Source organism: Rhamphochromis sp. 'chilingali' (genome assembly GCF_963969265.1).
Source record: "Rhamphochromis sp. 'chilingali' genome assembly, chromosome: 4".
NCBI classification, from domain to species: domain Eukaryota; kingdom Metazoa; phylum Chordata; class Actinopteri; order Cichliformes; family Cichlidae; genus Rhamphochromis; species Rhamphochromis sp. 'chilingali'.
Window position 1 is genome coordinate 11,995,103 of NC_137948.1, and position 23,628 is coordinate 12,018,730.

The 23,628-nt window shown below is 40.0% G+C and overlaps 2 protein-coding genes across 6 annotated transcripts in view; both read left to right on the forward strand.

The window, feature by feature from the left end:
• LOC308396099 (adenylate cyclase 9) overlaps window positions 1-4,855 on the forward strand; it is a 45,851-nt gene extending 40,996 nt beyond the window's left edge. For both annotated transcript variants that reach the window (XM_080881177.1, XM_080881178.1), the window contains one exon: window positions 54-4,855. In XM_080881177.1, coding sequence (XP_080737303.1) covers window positions 54-1,091 — 1,038 coding nt within the window. In that variant the 3' untranslated portion in view covers window positions 1,092-4,855. The remainder of the gene's footprint in view (window positions 1-53) is intronic.
• A 908-nt stretch (window positions 4,856-5,763) lies between these two features.
• Window positions 5,764-23,628, forward strand: part of crebbpa (CREB binding lysine acetyltransferase a) — a 46,715-nt gene continuing 28,850 nt past the window's right edge. For all 4 annotated transcript variants that reach the window (XM_080880857.1, XM_080880858.1, XM_080880860.1 and 1 more), the window contains exons 1-2: window positions 5,764-6,662; window positions 19,206-19,924. In XM_080880857.1, coding sequence (XP_080736983.1) covers window positions 6,575-6,662; window positions 19,206-19,924 — 807 coding nt within the window. In that variant the 5' untranslated portion in view covers window positions 5,764-6,574. The remainder of the gene's footprint in view (window positions 6,663-19,205; window positions 19,925-23,628) is intronic.

The window sequence follows — 23,628 nt, forward strand, 5'->3', positions numbered from 1 at the left end:
TTCTCTCTTGTGAGTTCATTATAACGTGAGCCTCTTCTCTCCATATATTTCAGGTGACCCAGAGCTACTCCAAGAACCACGACAGTGTGGGTGTGATCTTTGCCAGTATTGTGAACTTCAGTGAGTTTTATGAAGAGAGCTACGAAGGTGGAAAAGAGTGCTACCGTGTCCTGAATGAGCTGATTGGAGACTTTGACGAACTCCTTCGCAAACCTGAATTCTCAAGCGTGGAAAAAATCAAGACAATCGGGGCCACCTACATGGCTGCGTCGGGACTGAACGTCGAGCAGATGGCTGAGAATGAATCGGATTCTCCGCATGCTCACCTCATGGCCCTTTTCAACTTTGCCCTTGAGATGATGGGAGTCCTGGATGATTTCAACAAGAACATGCTAGGCTTCGGGTTCAAGCTCCGCATTGGATTTAACCATGGTCCCCTGACGGCAGGGGTCATCGGCACCACAAAGCTGCTCTATGACATCTGGGGAGACACAGTAAACATTGCCAGTCGCATGGACTCCACCGGCGTGGAGTGTCGGGTGCAAGTGAGCGAGGAAAGCCATGCTGTGCTCAGTGCCATGGGTTTAGAGTTTGACTATAGAGGTACTGTGAATGTTAAGGGCAAAGGTCAAATGAGGACTTTCCTTTACCCAAAAAGTGGGGAAAGTATATACCAGGATCAAGCGGAGCAGGCTGTCAGAATTGGACCCTCGTCCGTGGTATTACCTGCCAGTGAGACTTCAGTTGCCCAGCCTGTGGCTGCCCCTTCCACCTCTTCCACTCCTCCCTCCTCCTCTCTTTCCACACTCTCTACTCAACCCCAATATGCTGTAAGGCCTCCAGAAGTAGGCCCTGAGCCTGTCTCAGTTAAGCCCACAGAAGTGAGGGAGGAAGGATATAGGGACGCTGGACAGCCCCCTGCCACAGACGTTCACACCCCTCCTCATTCTGAACTAGGCCCAGAGCCCAGTTGTACACAAGGCCCCTCCCAGGTGCAGCCAGCTCCTCTCGCGCTTCAAGAAGAGGAGGATGAAGATGAGGAAGCGAATGAGCTAACTAAACTCAATGAGGAGTTTTATGCTCGCCTCTGATCCCTTCTGTCTCCTCCCGCTGTCTTCTATTCCTCTTACTGCCCCCAGCTGCTGCCTCCCCAGGACTGATTACCGATGTTGGCGGGATGTCTTTTCCTTTAAGCAAGTGTCTTTGGCATGGAAGACAGACTGGTCACGTCAAAAACAAAACCAGTAGATGCAGTGGCTATAAGATTGTACTTGATGTCTTTCATGGGAGTGTTGCCTGAGTCCTGGGGCGGGTTTTACCTGTGTTGAGCACAGCAGTTTATGATGGCGAACAAGCTGAAAAGGGAAAGAGGGATCTGTTGATGTTGTTGTTGTTGATGCTTTTGTCATTAAGTGCCTTCAGGATTAGAACAGTGAACAAAAATATGAATACTGAACAAGTTTTAACAATGTTAGACTACAGAATATGCTGTGGTTTCTTTTTTCATGCTTTTATTTTGAATGCAAGTATTTCTTACAGAAATCATTATTGTCGTGCCATATCAACTGTTTTAACTTGATCAAAGTCCCGACCTTACTTAAGGGAAAATTATTTTAGATTTTATATAAGTGCCAATGCAGAATGACAGGCGGAGCAGGAAACTTTGGGAAGAATGAGGGAATCACATGAAGCAGTGTTAATTTATGTATTGTGCTTTGACATCAGGGCTTAATACAGTATTCATTTGTGCCAGAGTCTCACTTTCAAGGGACATGCAGGCTGCAGAGATTTTAGTTTGTGTAGCAGCTCAATGCACATTTTAAGCACAGGTCTTGCACAGTGTTTTTCTTTTTTTCGACCACTTGTATTCAGTAGTTATTACCAATAAATAGCTTTTAAGAAACTTTAAACAGAGCTGAGAGAATCAAAAGGACAATAATCAGATAAGGGACTATAGATCTGGAAGAAAGGTGGTTTGAAAAAGTGAGACCATCACAAATGCAGGAAGGCACTTTAAATATAGTGGGATCTGTCTTTCAGGTATTAAACGCTCACCTCTCGCACACATGTCCAATTTTACAGGTAGTGTAAAATTGTCTCGATGCGAGCTAGCTGATATTTCAGCTTTTTCTTTGATCAGAACCACTCCTGCTTGGAAGACCAAATATCTGTCTGGTGATATTTTGTATTTTTGTTTTGACCAAATGAAAAGAGTGAAGAGGAAGTCAGCAGCGTGTTGGCCTGTCTCCAAATACAGCCACTCTCCCATTTGCTCCTACTGGAATCCTGATAAATAGCCAAAATACAAGAATCACTCATTCAAACTACCATAAATTGAGTACTCCCATTTACCGTACTAACATCCACACCAACAACACAGATTTCACTCATTATTAATTATAAGAGAGTCCTAATATTGCTGGGAGGTAGTATGATACTTGCAAGTATTGGCAGTATTGGCAGATTTAATGTTGTTTTCATTGGAGTCAATAAGTCAAATGCAGAATATCACCATTCCTGTCTTCTGATGAGGTGAGCGCTTGATACTCGAAGGATTTCAGGTGAAGTATAACTTTAAATGGGACTGTGAGGGACAGTCACTGCGTAGTTCTTGGTCAGTGATGGGGTGGTCCACAGGCTGTTGGCGTGGGTTTAAATTTAGAGATGAGTGACAGTTTCCACAGTACTGTGTGTAAAACCTCAGACTCAAATCTTGTGACTTTTCTTGAATTTCCGTTGCCTTCATTGCTAAAAGAAAAAATATATATAAACAATGGTCAGCCCATCCGTGCAAATTACCCAACAGATCATTGTCGTCTGCCTTTATCTTTGTGATTTGCTGTTGAAAGATTGGGACGTATTACCTTGATCCTGTCAGTCTTTTCACCAATCAGGGCCTCTACTGAATCAATAAAATTGTGCCACTTTAATTGAGTGATTATAGGTGCAGTGCAGCCTAATCTAGCTGATTGTTTGTGGTGCCTGAAAGTATGACTGTATTTTTTTCTTTTTTTTAGTTTTTGGTTTCCAGAAAGTTTTTTTTCTTTCATTTTTTTTTTTACCAAGCTGTCATTACGCAGAGGATAGATTGTGATTGTATATTTGAGAAAATTAATGGTCATTGTGTGCAGGTTTTGTTTCTTTTTTGATAAATTCCAGATACTTTTTTTGTGCTTCTTTCCAGTTCTTTCCTCCTGACACAGACCAGCCATCTGGAAAAGTGTGGTGGTGCTCCCATTAAATCGCTTGCTCGTTTTTCTCTTTCCTCACTTCGTGCTTTGTCTTTTCTCCTGAAAGTACGTGTTTCTCTCTTATATTTCCTAAGTGTGTGAGAAATATAAGGTTTTACGTCAACTCAATCATATAAAAAAGATCGAAATGGGGACAGTTTGCTATTGCCTTATCCATAGATTATTCATTTTCAGCTTTCACCACCACATGTTTAAAAAATTAGTCAGCAGTTGGGTTAGATGGACTTTCTCTGTTCACATGCAAAAATGCCAAAATGACAAGAAGGATGAGTTATGTAGCTGTCGGGACCTGTAGCAAAACATGTTTATTTACCTCTTTCACTAAGCTCTCTGGACGTACACAGCCTGTGCCTTTTGAATGTGGACTATGTTTAATCATAGCATCAACTTTCATAATCGTTGCAGCATTAATACCCTGAAAATCCAAAGAGGTTTCTCCAGAAGCCGTCACTGCAGACGCTGAAATAGTTAAACGAGTCCTGCTTTTGTTCCCCAGAATCATTACTTTTTGAAAGATTTACACTACTTGTACATTTTCTCCACTTGCTCTTGTTTGCCAAATCTAATGAAGCATAGCACACAATGTAACACAAATAAAGGAGAATATCGAGTATCAGCTGTGAAGGAAAGTTCACCGTCTTGTTGCCTTGCGTTGTTAGATGATCTATGGGATTTTCAGGCCATGTGCCTGCAGCCCTACCATGCACAGCAGTGACACTAACTAGCCATAGATCTGAGGTGGCGTAGGAAGAACTCCACAGGTTTGTGGGTACACATCCTCTCCAGTAGCACTAATCTGTACACACACATATGAATAAAATATTACACGCTGCTGACTTATGTGATCTGGGGTGCAGTAGGGGGAGATGTGTGTGAGTGAGACTTGTTTGCATGTGAGTAGTTTCCTTCTTTGCTAGTCTCCCTATTTTTTGTTTGATTCTGTACTATACTGTCATCCTATTTCATTTCAATGTCATTCTACATATATGTTAATTATTATGCATATATTTCCAGTATTCAGGAAATTCAAATCACTAAGCTTTGCTCATTACCTGAATACTGTCCTTCTTTGACAGTGTATTTATAAATGATTTGTTTCAGTTTTGGCAGAAGCTAGTTCTCCCGTTTTAAAAAAGGATAAGTTCATGGCATTCAGTCATCTCTTTTTTTTTCTTTTCCTTTTGGAGAAGTGTGATTCTGCTTTATGACAGAAATAAGGGAAATACATAAAGGCATAGAGTGTCAGCACTTAAGCATCACATTGTCACTCATTTTAAATTATGTCAGCTGCACGTCTTTTCATTATAATTTGCAAGTAAATTCTACCCGTATGTGTTCTAAGTTACACTGGGACAGATTTTAAACAGTGTTGTTTGATTTGAAATGTATTTGTTTTATGTTCATGAATGAGATGTATAATGTACGTTTTGTGCACATTACCCATGTATCATTTATCAACACGTGATAGTAATCTGTACACATTTGCACAAAGCACTCAGTGTTTGTACATATGCAGTTATTTTGTCACATATGATTTTTTTTTATACATGTGCATGTGTCAGATTCTGTCCAAAAACAATGAATAAGAGACACGTATTATCAGATTGATTTTTGTGTGTGTGTTTGCTTATGTGTGAGTTATATGACTTTATTCCTCTTTTTTTTCAGTATGAGAGAAATAAATCTCCAAGCAGAAAGCTTGGACTGTCTAGCATACTGTAACGTGTAAAGTCACGTGGAGTTGAATTTCTGTGCATATAATGAGTGATGACAGACTGTACTGTCATTTAGTTTTGTATTATTAAAACTAAATAAGAGGTGAGGGAAGCAATTTAGAGATTCTCAAAAAGGCAACATGCAAATTAGCCAGGTTTTAGGGAGGATTAGGCCTAACCTAAAAGGTCTCAAAATTGGAGACAGGGTTGTGATCTTCATCAGCAGCCAGCTGATGACTGAAGTTGGGGCGCAGTTTATATTAACCAAGTGCATTTTAACTGCAAGAAGGTATGTTTTAATAATTTGTTGCAAACTGTTAACAAATTTAAAAGAAGGTTAGTAAAACACGATTTCAAAAATGACAAATAAGTGGCTAGAAACTGACAACTTTTAAGTATTTTTTTATTGTAGACGGAAAAACTCCTATATGATGCAGAGATTCATATTTTTCCAGTTATTAAAGGAAATTCAGATCCTTGAAATGTACATTTCATATCTAATTTCTTTTTTCCAGAAAAAATTACGTGAGTTTGTAAAAATAAGGTAAAATATTTAAGTTAACATCTTAAAAAAGATATTTTTTATTCATTAATGTATATATTTTGCCCCGAGTTTACAAAAAAAATATGGGATCAAATGGGTTGTAAAGTGCATGTGTGAATCACTGGTTGTGCTGTAGCGCCCCCAGCGGTCAGCGGTGACGGTGTTTTCACGTAGGGCGTGAATGCGCGGCCCCTCCCCCTCTACAGCCGATCTGGAAAAGAAAAAAAAAACTTTTTTGTACCGAAGGAATCAACAGCCGCCATCTTGTCGTGGCTCGGAATTAGGATTTCGGTCCAACACTGGGTTTTACGTAGAAATCGAGCATCCTTCCCGTGATATGACAGCGGCCTTCTGCCGAAAACGAAATCGTAATATCGCTTCGGAGACATTTTGTGCGAAAAAACGGGAATTGGATTGGTGGTCGTCGGGCAGAAAAGCTCCGTATATCTGATTTCCCCTTCAGAGTGCGGTGATTCAGCCCCTGTCGCCGTTCGGGAGCAGTATTGTTTACCGTGGGCAAGCGGTGAGCAGATCGTGACTTTCGAAGAGATTTGCAAAAATACGGCATTTTTATGCAATTGTGCATTTTTGTGGAGCTTCGCGCGATTTTTGCATGAAGAAATTTGACGTCACGCAAAATGGGTACTTTGAACATCTAGAAATTACGACTTTTCTCCCGGAATGCAGCAATCCACCTGATTTAACTGGATCGTCAGTGTGAGGCTCGATTTTTACATGGGGAATATTTTATTTTGGGGTATTTAACGATAATAATGTGGGTGTTGGGTGTTGGATTATCATGGGGTGAATGGCGGTGGCGAAGCGGGGCGCTATTGCATCTCTTTTAAAAGACACTGACTCTCACGGCGAGGAGTAGCTAAACGCTAACAGTTACTTTAGCTGGTAGCAGGCAATTAGCTAGCTATTAGCCAGTTAGCCAATGTTAGCAGGCTGTCAGCTTGCTAACGTGCTAACCGGGAAGGTTTTTGGTGATTGAACAACTTTCTACTAATAAGCTAATCAGAATCATCAACTTAAGCGACCGGCCAGGCAAGATTTCAACTATGGCTGAAAACCTGCTGGACGCCGGACCTCCACTCTCTAAGCGGCCGAAGCTGAATTCACCTGCACTGTCAACGTCTGATGGACAAGGTAAAGGCCTCGACACTGTCGGCACACACAAACCCAAATGTAATGAACATTTGCACTGAAACTTCTCTTTTACTACTTGGCATTAAATCAACCAATGCCCGTGTAGCAACGTTACACGTTATCCAGTCGGTTGATTGTTCTTTCGGTAGCAGTTAATGTGGTTTTACCGCAGTGTTGTGGTTTCATTCTGAGGTGAGCATTTACTGCACCTACCCTTAATACGCTAATGCCAGTCTTTTGGTACACTCTCCTTAACTTCTGCAGCAAACCTTAACACAATACGATCAGCAGAATAACTAACTTGAGCGTCTAAAATGGTCATGGCTACAATAACTGTAACTTTTGTTATCTTCAGAGGTGTTGCATTAGCTTTGCATTGGTCTACTGTAACGCTTTCGTTAGTAAAGAGAATTTGATGGGTCATAGTTTAAAAATCAAAAGACTAAAATAATAATTATTTCTCGAATCAGGTGCAAAGTGGTATCTTTTGTGGTAGCCTGATACTGCATTAACAGCAGGTACACATGGCGTGATAGACTCACAGAGGTAACCTAGGCCCTAATTAGCTTAAATAATATTGTCTTCAAAATCACAAATCACATACGACTTAATGCCAATGTTTGTACACCTGTAAATTCTAAGTCTGACAATGTTTGCATCCATTTCCATTTATTTCAGGTACGATTTTTGGTGTGTGTAATCACCAGTCAGAGAAAACGGTAAATGTTAACATTTAGTAGTGCCCACTTGGTTCAGCTTGTGGCTATAAAACGAAGTGTTAATAGGCAAAAAAACAACAACCCAAAAACCTAGTCTCAATGGCCACTCCATCTATCCCTGAGCAAGCCTACATAGCCACACTCAGTCTCGATGGTGCTATTTTCCTTTAACTCACTGAATTCTTGCAGAGAGTGCAGATAGGGTTATAATGTCACACATCTCAGCAGACGTGTGTCCTGCTGAAAATAAACGTGTAGAAATGCAAGATAGAAATCTGTATGTGTGCTCTGAGTATTGGAATCTGAGTGATTAGGAAATGTCTGTCATATTTCTTGTAATTGGAAAGCAAAGATTGGGGATGCAAGTTCCCACTTGGCCCTTAAAAAGTTCATTTGTATTATAAAACAAGACTAGTGCTTATTTTAAATCAACTTTTTGACTTGTTCTTCCAAACTTTATAGCTGAAATTATAAAGTCATCTGGAGACTTAAAAAAATCCCTTGAGTAACATGTCTTTTTTCTTTCACCTGGTAGATTGTCCCTGCTTGTTTTTGTTGAGGTGGTTTGTGAGCCCTCAGTGAAAACCTGAGTTATTGCAGCACTCTTAACTCATCTGCTGTACTGTGTGGCAAAAGTGGAGTAGCTGAACTGCATTTCTGCAGCGCTCGCTGTTTCTGTGATGGGAAAATGCTGCTCCTGGTATGAAGATACAAAAATGAGTTGATTTCATATTTTCACCATAATTGGAAAGTAATGTATGCTTTACCTGCAGAAGCACCCCCAATTAGAGTTAAGCTACGGCTCAGCAATTAACCAAGTATAATTTCAATTCCAGTTTTTGTATTTCAGTGAAAACAAAGTGTTAGGGATAAAACTAATTTTCACTGCAAAGCTCTCTCTCTTATCTTTCTCCTGTGTGCTGTACATCAAGCACAGACCTTTCATTTATAGTGCATATTTTTGCTGTTTGGTTCACTTCACGCCACAGTGACATTTTAGCTGGAGTCCAGCGTTAACCAGATCTCTCTAGAGTAGTTAAAAATCTCATTGTTTCCATTGGTGAACTTGTTGAATGATCATTAGCAGTTACTTTTGTCACTGTATCACTCAAGGTCCTTCATCTGGTCTGTTTTCTGTGCAACAATTGCACTTCCAAACATCCCCTGGGGATTTTCCACAAATTTACAGGCTTTACAGTCAAAAATACCCATTAGTCTGGACCTAAAATGTATTATCAGACTCCCATGTGTCCTTTCTGCTCCCTTTACCCATTGTTTTGATTTTATTTATTTTTTTAATTTTAAACATATGAAAGGCTTCTGTGAAAATACACTGCATCCAAAATCTTTTTGATGTGGGTAGAAACTCTGGCTTACTGTATTAATCAAAGTCATCTTTATTATGATTTTTGCTGTAATCGAGGCACATTAGGTTCCGATGTAAAAAGTCCTATTTGTTTAGCTGGTGTCTTGTATGTTTGCTTTTTAACCAAGAACTGAAACTTTAGAGCCCAGAAAAGAAACATTAAACTAATGTGTTTTTCAACTGTATCGTTTACAGCGTGTGGCACATTAACGTCTTGAAAACAAAAGAAAGCTGTTTTTAGTGTAGATGCTATTAAGGGTAGCTGTTGGCCCTCTGTTAGTGAAGTGCTGCTGTTAAGCCTTGAGCGGAGCATTTTTGTTTTGACCACCTTTAGCGTTTTCGAGACCAGACTTGACTTGCAAGGAGCGAGTTTAACTGTCAATCTATGTGATTGATAAGTTGCTAACTAATGGGCATGTCCTGGATAATCCTTCTTTCTGACTCTTAGAGTGACCATAATTTACACAATGAAGTGACTGAGCCCTTAAAATGATCACTAATGTATGTTCACTGGGAAAGAAAGCCATGGGATTTCCTTTTTCTCTTCTGCCATATATAAGTGGACGTCTTTTGCAAGTTTGGGGTGTCCCTGCTAACCATTAAAAAGAATCAAGGCACTTTTGTGTTGGCTTTACTCTCACGGTTGCTCTTTTTTCCGGCTGTGGATTAGGGAAACGAGACCTAGGACAGCAATGTTTAAAGTTGGGACATGTGTGACTACAGATGTTGAAATGTGGTTACTACTGCTAGTTGGCTCCAGAAATATTAGCTGGGTTAAATGCCGTCTAGCCATTGAGTAGTGCTGCACATTTCTGCTGCTAACACAAGTAACAATAATCACAGTAGTTTAGAACCATATACAGTGCAGAATAGGTTCAATATAACGATATATATCGGATGACAATATGAAAACGCCTATCATTTCATATTACGCTATCGTTTGTTTCGTGGTGTTGCAAAATAAACTGTTTTCGGCAATATTGTTTTCATCGTTTTGATGGTCACTGTAGAAATTCTTAAAGTTCTCTCTTTTTTCTTCTATTTAATATAACCACACTACGGACGGACAAGCGACTGTTTTTATGCATTGCCGTTAGCAACAACGACGGTAAAACCATCGCGTGTCTCCACCGTCCGCTTGTTTATTTTCCACATAAACCTTTCACAATAAAGCTGAAGATCCTGTTGAGATTTTTCAAAATAAACTGAATCACGTGAAATAGTATGCAGAGTGTTTACGGACGAGAAGCTAAAAAGAGCCGTCAGGTGCTTAAAAAAAATAAACCTTAGAACAGGCTTTTCCCCGCAGCACACTGTGTAATAAATACTCCCAAAGAAAATTGCGGCTGGTTCAACTTCATGCACTTCATGCAAGTCGAGTTGCCCGAAATTCACAGAATTTACAGAAAATGTAAAATTTTTGTGATATGTATCGTTGTTGGGATGATAAATGTTTTATATCGACATATGAGATTTTGGTCATATCGCACAGCCCTAGTGCAAAAGATATTTTAAATTTCCTATGATAGGGATTTGTTCAAAGCGGAAATACTCATTGAGCAACAAAAGTATGTTTACTTTTGATTCTACATTTGTTTACACTGTCATTAAAGGCATTACATATATAAACTGCCAAAAAAGGTGTATGGCTTACTAAATTTGTGGTATTTATTATTTGCTGACTTTAAGCCCAGCCTCACAGTCTGCATGTAGCCAGAAAAAATAGTTTTCCTGTGTCTGTCATTTGCACATGTGCCTCATTGTGTTTGATTTTGTCAAGTCTTCAAGAAGACCTTTCAGGAACAATGGCAGTCACAACATCAGTGATTATAAATTACAAGAGCTATCACACATGACAGAGCCACCACATGTCTGTAATCCATCAATAAACCTGCCACACCCCCTCTTTATACTTTTTGCCAGTTGCAGTTGGGACTCAATGGACCCCCATGGGACAGCGCAGGGCAGCAGTAACATCAGCTGTAAATTACTGCAGATAAAGAGCTGGCTTTCCCTCTTTGATGACAGTCATGCCTGGAGCTTTATATGCAGCACCCATCTGCCCTAACATTTGGCCTTTCCTCTTTCCCTTTTCCTAACATATAGCCTGGCTTTTTGTATGAGAAAAATAGCCAAATTTTAAAACGAAATGAAAGCATTAACATACGTTGTTGTTCTCTTTGTGATGTCTGTATGCGTGAGCAGTCCTATTTAAACCTTTGTAGCAATGGGAATTGAGAACCAGTTCCAGCTGAGATCAGATTCCAAATTGTTCACTTAATTGCAATTATATGACGCCGTGTGTGTGTGTGTGTGTGTGTGTGTGTGTGTGTGTGTTTAATCACCGCTGGCATGTTTTCTGTCATACAGTGTAAAATTATGTCACAGTTATGGTGATGAGGCTTTTCCACACCTAAGATGAATGGTAGTAGTCTTTTTTTTTTTTTTTTTCTCTCTCTCTCTCATGCAAAAAACTGGCTAAGATGAAAAGTCCAGCCTATAAGCAGAATTAGTAATGGTATTTGTATTGGCATTATCCACACCCTCAATAACGGCAGCTGGTAAGGAAACAAGACCAGAGTATCGCATGGTATGATTTAGTTTTGTTTCACAGCAGATAACAGGTCAGAAAGACAAATGAGTTAAAAATGGTTTTAATAAAGAAAAACATTTTTGCAGTTCAGTGAGAGGTAGAACATTACGAGTAGTCAAGTTTTTTGTGCACTTGGGGAGTTGTTTTTTTTTTTGTTTTTTTTGTTTTTTCTCAAATTGGTGGGGCAGAACAAACATGAGCCCCTGTCTTTCTATTAAGGCCATCTGTTATCCTCCTCTTCTACCCCTTTTATTCACAAAAAAATGTGGTTTTGCATGCACTTTATGTGATCTAATCTTTTGACTATTTTTAATGAAAGAGCAGGGTGTTTTTTTTTTTTTTTTTTTTTAAATTTCATTGTTTAAGATTCATAGTCACCATGTTTGAATTTTTTAACTGTGCCCTGTGGATTCTCTCACATTCTCTCTATAAATATGTAGGTAGGTTGGGCCTCAGGATATCTGTGTCTGTCTTAGGTTAGAAAACCTGAAATTTGCGCTGAAACCTAAGAAAAATTAGTATTTGGTACTCGTTTGCGTCTTAGTTCTGTTTCAGTTGTCAGTCAAAGATTTGTCAGGGACCTCCCAACCCCCAGACGTCCAGTTTCTTGCTCACTCCTGCACAAATGGCACTTCTAATATCTAAAAGGACAGGCGGTAAGCTTGCAATGCAGCCACTGATTGAGGCATTTATGCCTGTGCCTTGGGGCAACCAGAGAAATCATGAGAGAAAGATGGCGAGGATCAGCAAAATGGTTAAAGGCAGATGAAGGGACTTATTACCACCAACCTACTGCTTTTAGCTGACTTAATAAGCATCAAAAAAATGGGCGACATGGTATTTTAAACGCCACTCATTTCTCATGTCTGTGCTTGTATTTAAGCTTAAACAGACCATTTGACTGTTCTATTTTTGCTCATTATACTTGGAACAACTTTAGCTTCATGAGGTAGAGAAGAGTTAGACTGAAGCTCAGTATGTGTTTTGTGTTTGCAGAAAACCTAGAAAACTAAACTAAATCCCCAAGAGGAAGTAGGAGTACTTGAGGAGCTCCACATGACTATAATTTTACCAATGGATGATGTTTCTGGTTGTATTTTCTTAAGAAAAACAAAATCCACAAAGTTTAAAGGTGAACAATACCATCTCTTCCTGCTGATTCAAGCAAGCCAAACTAAAGAATGTAGCTGTGTTAATGCGATGAGGAACACAAACAGTACAGATCACTGGATCATGTTGCAACCACAAACGAAATAATGAGAATGCATTTCTAAACTGGGTGCAGACTTCAAAAACTTGGTTTCCCCTGTTGTCATCAAATCTCCCCCAAAGCAACCCGCCTAGAGGAAACAAACCTGTGGGTCAGATGTCATGTATCCAGTTGCAGATTCCATGCAGGTGTAAATGGATCTTAACTGCTGTTGCTAAATTAGTCTGTTTAAAAAAAAAAAGAAAAAAAAAAGGGTCTGTTCACCATAGATGAGATGATGGTATTTGTTAAAATGGGGAGGGAAGAGAAGTCTTCCTGTTACAGATCCACATTCACTCCCTACCAGAGACAAAGCTGAGTGTGCTTTAGATAGAAGTTCAGCATTGACCAATCATCACCTGCCGCTCTATATTAAAAAGCCAAAAAATAAAATGATATATTTCAGAGTTTTTCTGGCACCATTTGGCAAGGGAAGCAACATTAAAAGTCTGGTTGACTAGTTGCATGCACACTTATTGCTACTGCCTCTTGGGATAACTTGCTAGCTAGTTAATGCATTTGATTTAATAAAATGAAGTGTCATTATTACTCTTAAAATCGTCTTGGCTGTACTCTGCTGTTTTTTACTTTTCTCAGTATGTTTGTGCTTGCCTTCAATGTAGAACTGGTGATTTCAGCTACCAGCACATTTTCATACAAAGGAGGAAAGACACGTCAGATTTTGCTTTAAATGACAATTCTGATATGGCTGAGTACTAGTGGTGCAACGGATCAAAAATCTCACGGTTCGGATCGGATCACAGTTTTAACTCACGGATCGGACCAATTTTCGGATCAGCAAAAAAGACAAAATTTTAACATTTACTTATTAACTTTTTAAGTATTTTTTACCTATTAAAAACATTCAACTCAAGACTCATTCCACGCAATTATATAAAAACAAATTAAGGTGCAATATAGGGCAGTACAGGGCTTTATATCTACCACTCCGCTGTGATATAATGAGCGGTCACGGTCACGTAGCTTTCCGTTGACCTGGAGGTCCACCCGTTTTTAGTTGAGCAACAAAAGATGCGTAGGACAGTTCAGCCATAACTTTAAACTTTTCCTGCTCATGCATGCCTGGGTACGATCTCGTCACTGAAGTGGACGCGCAACGGGATATCATAGCGTGGCTCAAGCACGTTCATCATAGTTTAAACCCCTTGTTTTGCACAACGGAATACGGCCTCCCGTCTGCAGCTAAACACCCCAGTAGCTTTTGAAATAGCTTTAGCCCGGTCGGATTGGGGAACAAAGGGCTGCTTAAATGCCGCAAACTCCTCTGCTCCTCCACTTGGACCGCTAGCGCTGGCCATAACTATCGCTGGCCATAACTATCGCTTGACAAACTGACCACGCGCACCATACATATACTTTTTTTTCCCCTTCTTTTTCAAATCTTTGGATCACGTGCGTGCCGAACTGTGGAGTGGGATTGGTTCAGATTACGGATCAACCGTGATCTGTTGCACCACTACTGAGTACTAAATTCAGCAAACAGTTATTTTCATATTTTCTGTTTTTGATTTGGCACAGGCTCTCAAGGTGGACTGTAAACAAAGCTATTGCAGTTTAACTATTGTCTGCAATAGAAGTAGTCTTGTTGGATTTAAAAATGTTTTAAACTGAAGGTCTGTAACTTTTCTTGACTATTTTTTTTTGAGTGTCTCTGGCCACAATCAGTATTTATTTACTCAGTGAAGTAATTTTCCTCTGCTGTTCTTTCCAACTGTTGCAATGGCATACTTTCTTGGAGGATTTATTACTGCAGAAAGGAAACCTAAAATAAGAGTCCCTTTCCACTATTAAGTGGATTTGTTTTGCTATCCACCATATTATAATGAGCAACAATTAAAAGAATGCCAGTAGCAATGTTGCACCTGTCCCTCTGAGAGCAGACGCACATGGCTTTAGGGCAAGATGACAGAAATCTCCAGGCGGGATCACTGCTGGGGCTGCTTTTGTAGATATTTATAGCCATCACCTCAAGACAGTGGCCAAAGGGGGGCGGGGGAGAGAGTGATAAAGTCATCTATGGGAGGGTGTAAAGGAGCTTTATGAACGACTATGTGAAAAGTTGACACACTGATTTGTGTGTATCCACTTTTGAGTAAATCACACATTGTTTCCCGAGTTACGTGTTTTTGTGTTCATATTTGCACTCATGTAAGTGACCCTTCTTTACCTGTGGATGTTTTTCTTCTGCCTTTGAGACAGTGAAATGATATGGAAAGTGAAATGTAATCGACGTTCCCATGTGAATTTTTCGATGAGAATTCTCCGGATGGTTATCACATCAATTCGCACACTGGTTCAACTTTATGCAGACTCTGTCCAAGGGAGCTTTTATTGTAAGGTCCGATTTAAACTTTCACATTCCTACATACAGCTCCATGGATTATGTCTGAAGAAAACTTCAGGGCTGCAGTGCATATGTTAAAACGGTTAATGCCCACCTTCCCCCCTCCTTACGGTTGGGGTTCCCCAGACTGCATGTGGCCATACCCAACCAAAACATTGCTTTGCATTTTTGGTATCCAGCCAACACGCTTAAGGGCAAGGTTACGGTGTGTTTAGATTTCCATTTTGAAATGAAAAATGCAATGCCAGGCCTTAGCGTATGTAGTTGAAGTGAATACAGCTGCTTGAAGAGCATCCATGTGCCTGCCTGATAGATGGCATGGGCTGAGAGGAGTGAGAGAGGAAAAGATGGATTGTCCCTTCAGCCTCAAACAAGCTTCCTCCACATGGAGCACCTGCGTGCCTGATGCTAGGGACAGACAGCGAGCTAGCAAGGGAGATCTGCAAGCCTGTGTTTACTCAGGGAAGTGTGTAGGCCAAGTGCCCTCATTAAAGTCGGGATCCTGACTGAATCTCAATGAAGACATCCAGCAGCAGTGCTCAGTCCTGTAGCATTAAGGTCTTGTTCGTCTTATACTGAAAAGTGATTTGCTTAACAGCGCCTTTCATACAGTGACATTTCTTGGCTTCATTACTTTCAGTTGCACAAATTCAGTAAATTTGCGCTTTTGTGGAAGAAATTGTCAGTTGCATACATTCCAGTTATGTCCTCCACTCTTTACAGAAGACCAACAAACCGCTCCACAACATGCTTTTGAAGAAACAAGTTAGCCAAATAAGATTTCAGGTAATATTTCTACTCTCGTCAGGCACGTTGTACTGAATAGGCAAGTTAATGTCACTTACAGAGGGGAAATGAAAACGGGAGAGCTGCAGTGTTCAAAGCTTGTTTCTTTGGTGATTTTGTGCCGTTAGGTGAACTCGTGATCAAGGCTGTGGAAAGTGATCTTGTTTCAGTTTGTCCAGAGAGTTGATTCTTCTTGGTGATTCAAAGCTGTAAGGCATGCACAGCTCCTGTGCTTTTGTCACCATCTTAATCACGAATTCTCAAACAAATCGTGGCTCCCTAGGCTCTCACCATTATGCTCACACCTCTGGATGGTGTGGCACAAATATTCCTACGCCACCCAGCAGGAACCCCAAGTGCTGCTGGATTCTCTTGTCACACTGTGTTTGTCAGCCAGTAGCGATGCTTTATCACGCTTTATGCTTATTTTGTCTTGCACTGCAAGGGACAAGGCCACAGTGGGACAAGGCCAAGGCAGCAGCATTTAGCATGTTGGCTCATTAATATTTCATAATTAGAATGTTTGTGAACACTTGGACTGAGACCAAGGGTCAACTGAGGAGTAAGAGCCCTTTTTTCTTTTTTCAAACACAGCAGGATTTTTCATGGCTCAGCCTTTGGGTGGTGACTACAGTCCATTAACTAAATGTATTGAATCTGTTATTTGATAAAAATCACGTCCCCCCCCCCCCTTCTGATCATTTGATAAGCAAATGCCTCTAATTCTCATAAAAATGAAAACTATAACTGACAAAAATGGTTACAAAGTTTTATTACCATGCTGGTAGGGCTGCTCAATCGAATTTTAATCTCGATTACGATCTGGGCTTTCAGCGATCATTAAAAATGACTGAGCCGATTATTAGCCCCTCCCTCGTGCTTTACTCTCGCGCTGCTCCATGTGGCAAATCGAGCGCACCTCTCTGCATTTCGAACACGTGTCACAACAATTAAGAGCAGCGGTCCCCAACCTTTTTTGCGCCACGGACCGGTTTATGCCCGACAATATTTTCATGGACCGGCCTTTAAGGTGTCGCGGATAAATACAACAAAATAAAACTAGTACCGGTACCGGAAATTTTTTTTTATTCATAACACACGTGAAAAGACCAAAGAAAACAGAGTTAACGATAAAAACGATAACAAAATAACGCTGAAAACCGATAAAAACCCTGAAAACTACATTTCACACCTGAGCCTCAACTCTCGCGGCCCGGTACCAAACGACTCACGTACCGGTCCGAGGCCCGGGGGTTGGGGGGCCTACTGATTAAGAGGACCCGAGGGAAGCTCGGAAAGCTAAGCAGAAGTTATTAGGGCTGAACGATTATGGAAAATAATCTAATTGCGATTTTTTTTTTTTGCCCCAATATTGCGATTGCGATGCGATATGCGATTATTTTTTAAGGTCTTTATCTTCTGTATTATTAAACAAAGACAAGAAATACATCATATAGTATGGCCAATACTATATTACATTAATTTTAAACTGTTCTTTCCTGGAAGACAGACCTCTGTTATGATGACATGAGGTGATGCATGAATTGATGACTGACATTTTTATTTAACTTCTTCAATCACAACAGTATATTTGAACATACACAATAGTTTATTTTTAGCTTACAAACATCTGAGCATAAAGTGCTGACAAGGAACCCTGGTGTAAACATTAAAATGAAAGTCAGTACAATGTGCAGATTGCAGAAATATACATAAAAAAAATCAGTGGCTTTACCACACTCAGTTTTTCGACATCTGTGAACTACTAGACAGTCATTCAATTAAAAAATAATATTAAATAAATAAAACTAATAAATAAAAAATACACACATCTTACTGATCTCTGCAGTCAGTAACATTACACATAAAGTGCAAACATAATAGCAATTGTATAAACACACACACAAACACGCCTTTAAAATTTAAAGGCGTGAAATTGGACGGTCTAGTTCTGATTAGCGTCACCGCTGTCTCGGTGGAGTTTAATAAACTCGGCCGTCTGCTTCTTGCTATCTAAAATATAACCAGACACTGGTGTAAATTCTCGACTGTCTCATACTTCTGTTTAATAAGTTTTCTGTTTGACGTTTAGTCAGCTGTGTGAAAACCAAGGAGGAACCCACCCGGGGGATTAATAAAGTTTTATTTTATCTAATCTAATAACTTTAATCTCAGCCAAACCGATTTACTCACGAACAAACAAAACACTGAAAAAAGCCCAACAATAACATTTTTAGGTTGTCTAAGTGACTTATATATTACGTTTAACCCGAGCAGCGAAACTCCGCGGTGATCTGAAAATGATGTGCCGGGAGTTGTGCCGTTCTCGGCCGCATCAGTAACCCTCGAGCTCCCGGCTAGCTGTCGAGCTGGTGGGTAGCAGACGCCTCTGAAAACGTCGAAGCACTTTTGCAAATATGGGATATCTTGATAAACCGAGCAGATATTTGATGTTTACACAACTACTTTCTCGCCTGAAAATATGTTAAGTTTATTTTGTGACCCAGAAAGATTAGTATGAGTAATTTTAAAACTTAGTAGCGGCCGCCATTGCTGGAAACTGGAGTTTGGCTGGGCCGCGCTATGAATTCTGGGATATGGTAGGCCACGAAGGACACACCCGACCCATCCTTCAAATTCGGGGAAAAGGAGGACGCATTTGTCGGCTACATTCGGAGGAGTCTATGAATTTGGACAGCCTTCGGTGCGTCGCTGTGACGTAATCGGTCTACAAATGCGGCCTCAGGAGGATGCAGCCCATGAATTTGGACATGTCCAGAGTATAATCGCAGCCTTTGCAGTTAGAAAATTGCACTTGATCATGTCGCGATATTATCGCAAATGCGATATATCGTTCAGCCCTAGAAGTTATCTGGAGAGGAGAGTGACTTTATGGGTTCGCGGAGTCGGACGTGGATCAAGTAGACATAGTGTGTAAACTTTGCTACAGTGTCGTAGCTGTACCACAGAGCAACACTGCAAAGTTCACTAAACATAGATGTTTACATTTTTCATTTATTTTTTATATTGCAAACATTTGCACTTTTAGCAGTATTTGCACACTATTTTATATTATTTTTTGACAATCTTTAAAGTCATTATTCAATACATTGTTATTGTTAAATAAATGTCGTCAAATAATCGAGATCTCAATTTCAGTGAAAATAATCGTGATTATCATTTTTGCCATAATCGAGCAGCCCTACATGCTGGCTGTTTTTCTGCTGTGGTTGGAATGTTTATGGTGGGGACTCAAAACTGTTAAAAGGTAGAAAAAAAATCTTCCCACTGTCATGTGTTGCATTGTAGAATAAGTTGCTAGCAGTAGATAAGATCTAGATGCTCTGGTACTCAGTGATTTGAGTACAGGCTTATTTGAAGCAGAGGAGAATGAATGCTTGGCACTGAGTCACATGGTTGTATAAAACATTTTGTGACATTTTGCTTCTCTATCCCTTCTCATAGATCTTGGGTCACTCTCCTGGGACGATTTGGAGAATGACCTTCCAGATGAGTTGATCCCCAATGGAGGTGATATTAGCCTGATGGGCGGGATCCCTTCAAATGGTGGAGCAGCACCTGGAGCTGGCGGACCAGGAGGCACTCAGTCAGGACTTGGCGGTGGCAGTGCCTCTGCCGTCCCAGATGCAGCGGCCAAGCACAAGCAGCTCTCAGAGCTGCTTCGGGCTGGTACTACTTCTAATATAGGCACAGTTAGCTCTCAGCCAGGCAGCATGGGGCCACAGTTAGGAGCACCACTGGGTAAGAGCCCTCTTGGCCAGGGCTCCCCCAACAACCACCCGTCCCCTCAGGCCCAAAAAGCAGGAACCCCAACTGGAGTAGCAGGACAGAACAACAACAACAATACTGCAACTATGGGCTTAAACACAACTGGGTTCAGTCAGGCCATGATTAACAACAACCAGGGCCATACTGGACTCCTGAACCAGGGAGGGCAGCCGCAGCCTGGGCAAGTGATGAATGGTGGCCTTGTACCTGGAGCTGGGAGAGGACGTGGGGCAGGGGTAACAGGCATGCAGTACCAGGGACAGACAATGCAGGGAACTGCAACAGGACAAGGAGGATCAGGTAGTGCATTGGCAGAGACGCTCACACAGGGAGGGCAACAGATGGGAGCTCACACTACCCTCAGTACTGCTCAGCAAGCAGGCAACATGAACAAGGTGAGTGACACTTATTTTATTATTTTTGTTTGTTTTATATCAAGTGTTGGCACATGCAAATTGTGAGCCCCAAGTATTTTTTGGCACACACGGGATATTTCTCTGGCACTGATTTTTTTTTTTTTGTTTTGTTTTGTTTTAAATTGCATTGAAGTATTCATTTTTGATTAAAGAAAAGGTGTGTTGGAACAACTTTAACACTGGACACAAACTAGGTGGTCACTCATTGTATAGGCGAAGTCGAAAAGCTTGTTAATGTGGCATTTTTGCATCTTGTCATTCTGGGCCCAGTTTATGCTGTGATCCTCTATTAATTGACGCTAACATTTAAGCCAGTAAATTATTTTGTAAAAATTTTAAACTATGCAGAGGCCGGATTTGTTGAGCCATGCACAAATGTTCGCACTTATTTGGGAGTGAAAGCAACATTATTGGAAAGCAACTAGAGCAGGGCGATATGGCCAAAAATATTTATCACGATATATATTTGAAAATTTGCGATAACGATATAACTGACGATATAATTGATGCGAGACAAAATACAACTCCACAACATTACTAGCGCAAAAAGACAACCTTCCATTTATTTTCACTTAAACAAGAAGCTGGTTTTTATGTACATTAAAGCTTTATAAAAATGTAACAGTGCAAATGCAAATTCCTTGCTGAAAGTTTAACCAAAAGGCATTTCCAGTAGAAATGGGCTGACATATCCTGAGCATAACCATATATAATATCCACTGAAGTTAAAAAGAGGTGCTTTGCAACATTAAACTGCAGTGTGCAGTACGTATTTTTCGGACCATAAGGTGCACGGGATTATAAGGCACATTAAGCGAAACAAAGCAGTCAGATAAATCAAACTTTATTAAACTCATTCTTCTTGCTTCCTCCACTTCTGTACCATTGATTCATTAATGTTGAATTCTCTGGCAGCTGCTCTATTCCCATGTTGTTGCAGTATATTAATGACTAACCTCGTATTGTGGATGGATTATCTCAGTTGTTCTCCTGACTGAAGTTTGGTCCGTTTACAGCATCCTGCCATGCGATTGCATTTGTCTCTAACTATCAGGAACTTTAATGTTAACTTTTATAAGTGGAAAAGTGTTAGTGTTCGTCCTCCAGCTTCCCTGTTTATGTTATGCTAACATAGCTGTGTCGCTAGCGATTACGTAGCACATCATTATATACCAGCTAGCCCAACTTCAGTAACCCTACAAACGTCACTGCTGTTTAGTTTTCTGTCTTCATTTATGTTGGAAGTGATAGCAGAGCTGCACATTTGATTTTTTTCAGAAATCTCTCAGTCAGAACATGCTATATCATGCTTAGGTAACTAGCGAGCTAACTTCCGCTAGCTTCCTGCTAACTTCTAACTCTGTTAAATGTAATAAATTTTGTTTTAATGGATGCCTGAAAGTTAAACTTCATAGTTACACCTGGTAAAGCAGCAATGCTGATCGTTTTATTAAAGATGAAAGAATTTAGACAGTTTTTAACGCTCAGTGATGCTGCAGTGTTCGTTTGAACTGAAGAATACGGAGTTTAGGACCCAGATTACTCCCAGATTTAAGAGCATCTTAGTCCGACAAATACGACAATAACGACGGCCGCTTGCATGTTCTGCAAAAAAATGTGCTTTGTCGTGTATCTGACGGACAAACACCAAACCAGTTCCACATCACTGAAGTTGCACCATTTTTACAAACCAATTCTGGTTCATCTGTTTCACTCAACAATCGGCCATGTGTGTATGAAAACAAAGGCACTGCGCATGCGCGTTTTACTCATATTCTATCGCGATATTTCATTTTCCTATCGTTGCCTAACATTATACCGGTATTACCGTGAACGGTATAATATGGCCCAGCCCTAAAAGCAACGTCCTTTTATGTGATCACCTGGCACAGCTTTAAAACTGTGCTCATGGAGTAAAAAAATTTTTTTTTTTTTTTTTTAGCACTACAGTGACACAGCAGAAATTAAAACTGCTGTTTGAAGTTTATATTGTAAACAAACAAAGGTTTTGTTTCTCCCTAAATATGACATGTAAAGATCCACCACAAAACTATGTTAAATGTTCTGCTACCTCAGAAAACATCTGTTTTAAAGCATTTTACATGTTTGTGCCTTTCTCTTCAATTTTTTTGGCACATACTTAAGATCTATACTGTTAATTTTCATTAATAACCTTTTGGATAGAAATCACATTTAAAAACTCCTGAAACACCTTTAATTAAATTGAATTGAAATTGCTGGTTTTTTTTTTTTCTTTAATTCCTTTTTTATATGTTTTTGCTAGTTATCAGTTTGACCTGTCAGTGCTAATTAGGGTGATTTTTATTTTTAGAATCTCATTCACAATTTATCTTGTGAAATATGGAGAATTGTTCAACTTTCCTAAAATTTGTGGCAGATCCTAACTGAAAAGGAACTAGCATTAAACGAGGTCTATGAAATCATGTTTTTATTGCATTATATTTCAGTTCATTTTTAATATAAGACATCTTACATTTTCCTTATTGCCCAATCCCATTATAAATGTTGTTTTACTTTGCTTTGTGTAGCAACCTTTCATAAATGGCAAAGTTACAAATCTAGACTCGTGGAATTAACAACTCTCATTAGGACAGGGCAATATGGCCAAAAATATTCATAACGATATATATTTGAAAATTTGCGATAACGATATAATTGACTCGAGACAAAATACTTAACAACTCCACAACTTTATTAGTGCAACACCCCCCCATCAATGTATTTTCACTTAAACAAGCAGCTGTTTTTTTATGTGCATTAAAGTTATGTAAAAATTTAACAGTGCAAATGCAAATTCCTTGCTGACAGTTTAACCAAAAGGCATTTCCAGTGGAAATTGGCCGACATATCCTCAGCATAACCATGTATAATATCCACAAAACTTCAAAAGAGCTTATAAACACGGATGATCTGATATCCTCGTGTTGGTGTTGTTCCCAGACCATCATGAAAATGTTGTTCCAGGTTCAACATTGCAAGTGACCAATCACATTGTTGTGACGTTATTCCTTTGCGTGCCAAGCCATTCGCCGGTTTTTCCCGAAGTCGCAAAAGTATGACGTCACAACATCTGATTGGTCACTTGCAATGTTGATCCTGGAACAACATTTAGTATGATGATCTGGGAACAACACCAACACGAGGATATCAGATCAACCTTATAAACACACACAATGCGGTAATATTATGTTGAAGCACAGTACGTATCACTCCGCGAGGCTCCTGACTACGGTAGCCGTAATGCCCCAGCAATCCATCAAGTGGTGCGCCTTCGTAGCTTACCAAAGTCGTACTAAAACTTTTTTTAAATTTTTTTTTTTTATAAAAGATTTTTGAGCGTCGCGTACCACATAAAATCGGTTCGGTAATAACGGCGGCCCGCTTGCATGCTCTAACAAAAAAAGTGCTTTGGTCTGCATCTGCCGGACAAAAGCCAAACCAGTTCCACACCACTGAAGTTACATCATGTTTACAAACCAATTCTGATTCATCTGTTTCATTCAACGATCCGCTTTCGCCCTTATTCTCCGTCGCCGCCATGCTTTTTCCACCATGTGTGTATGAAAACAAAGGCACTGCGCATGCACGTTTTACCCATATTCTATCGTGATATTTCATTTTCTTATCATTGCCTAACATTATACCAGTATTACCGTGAACAG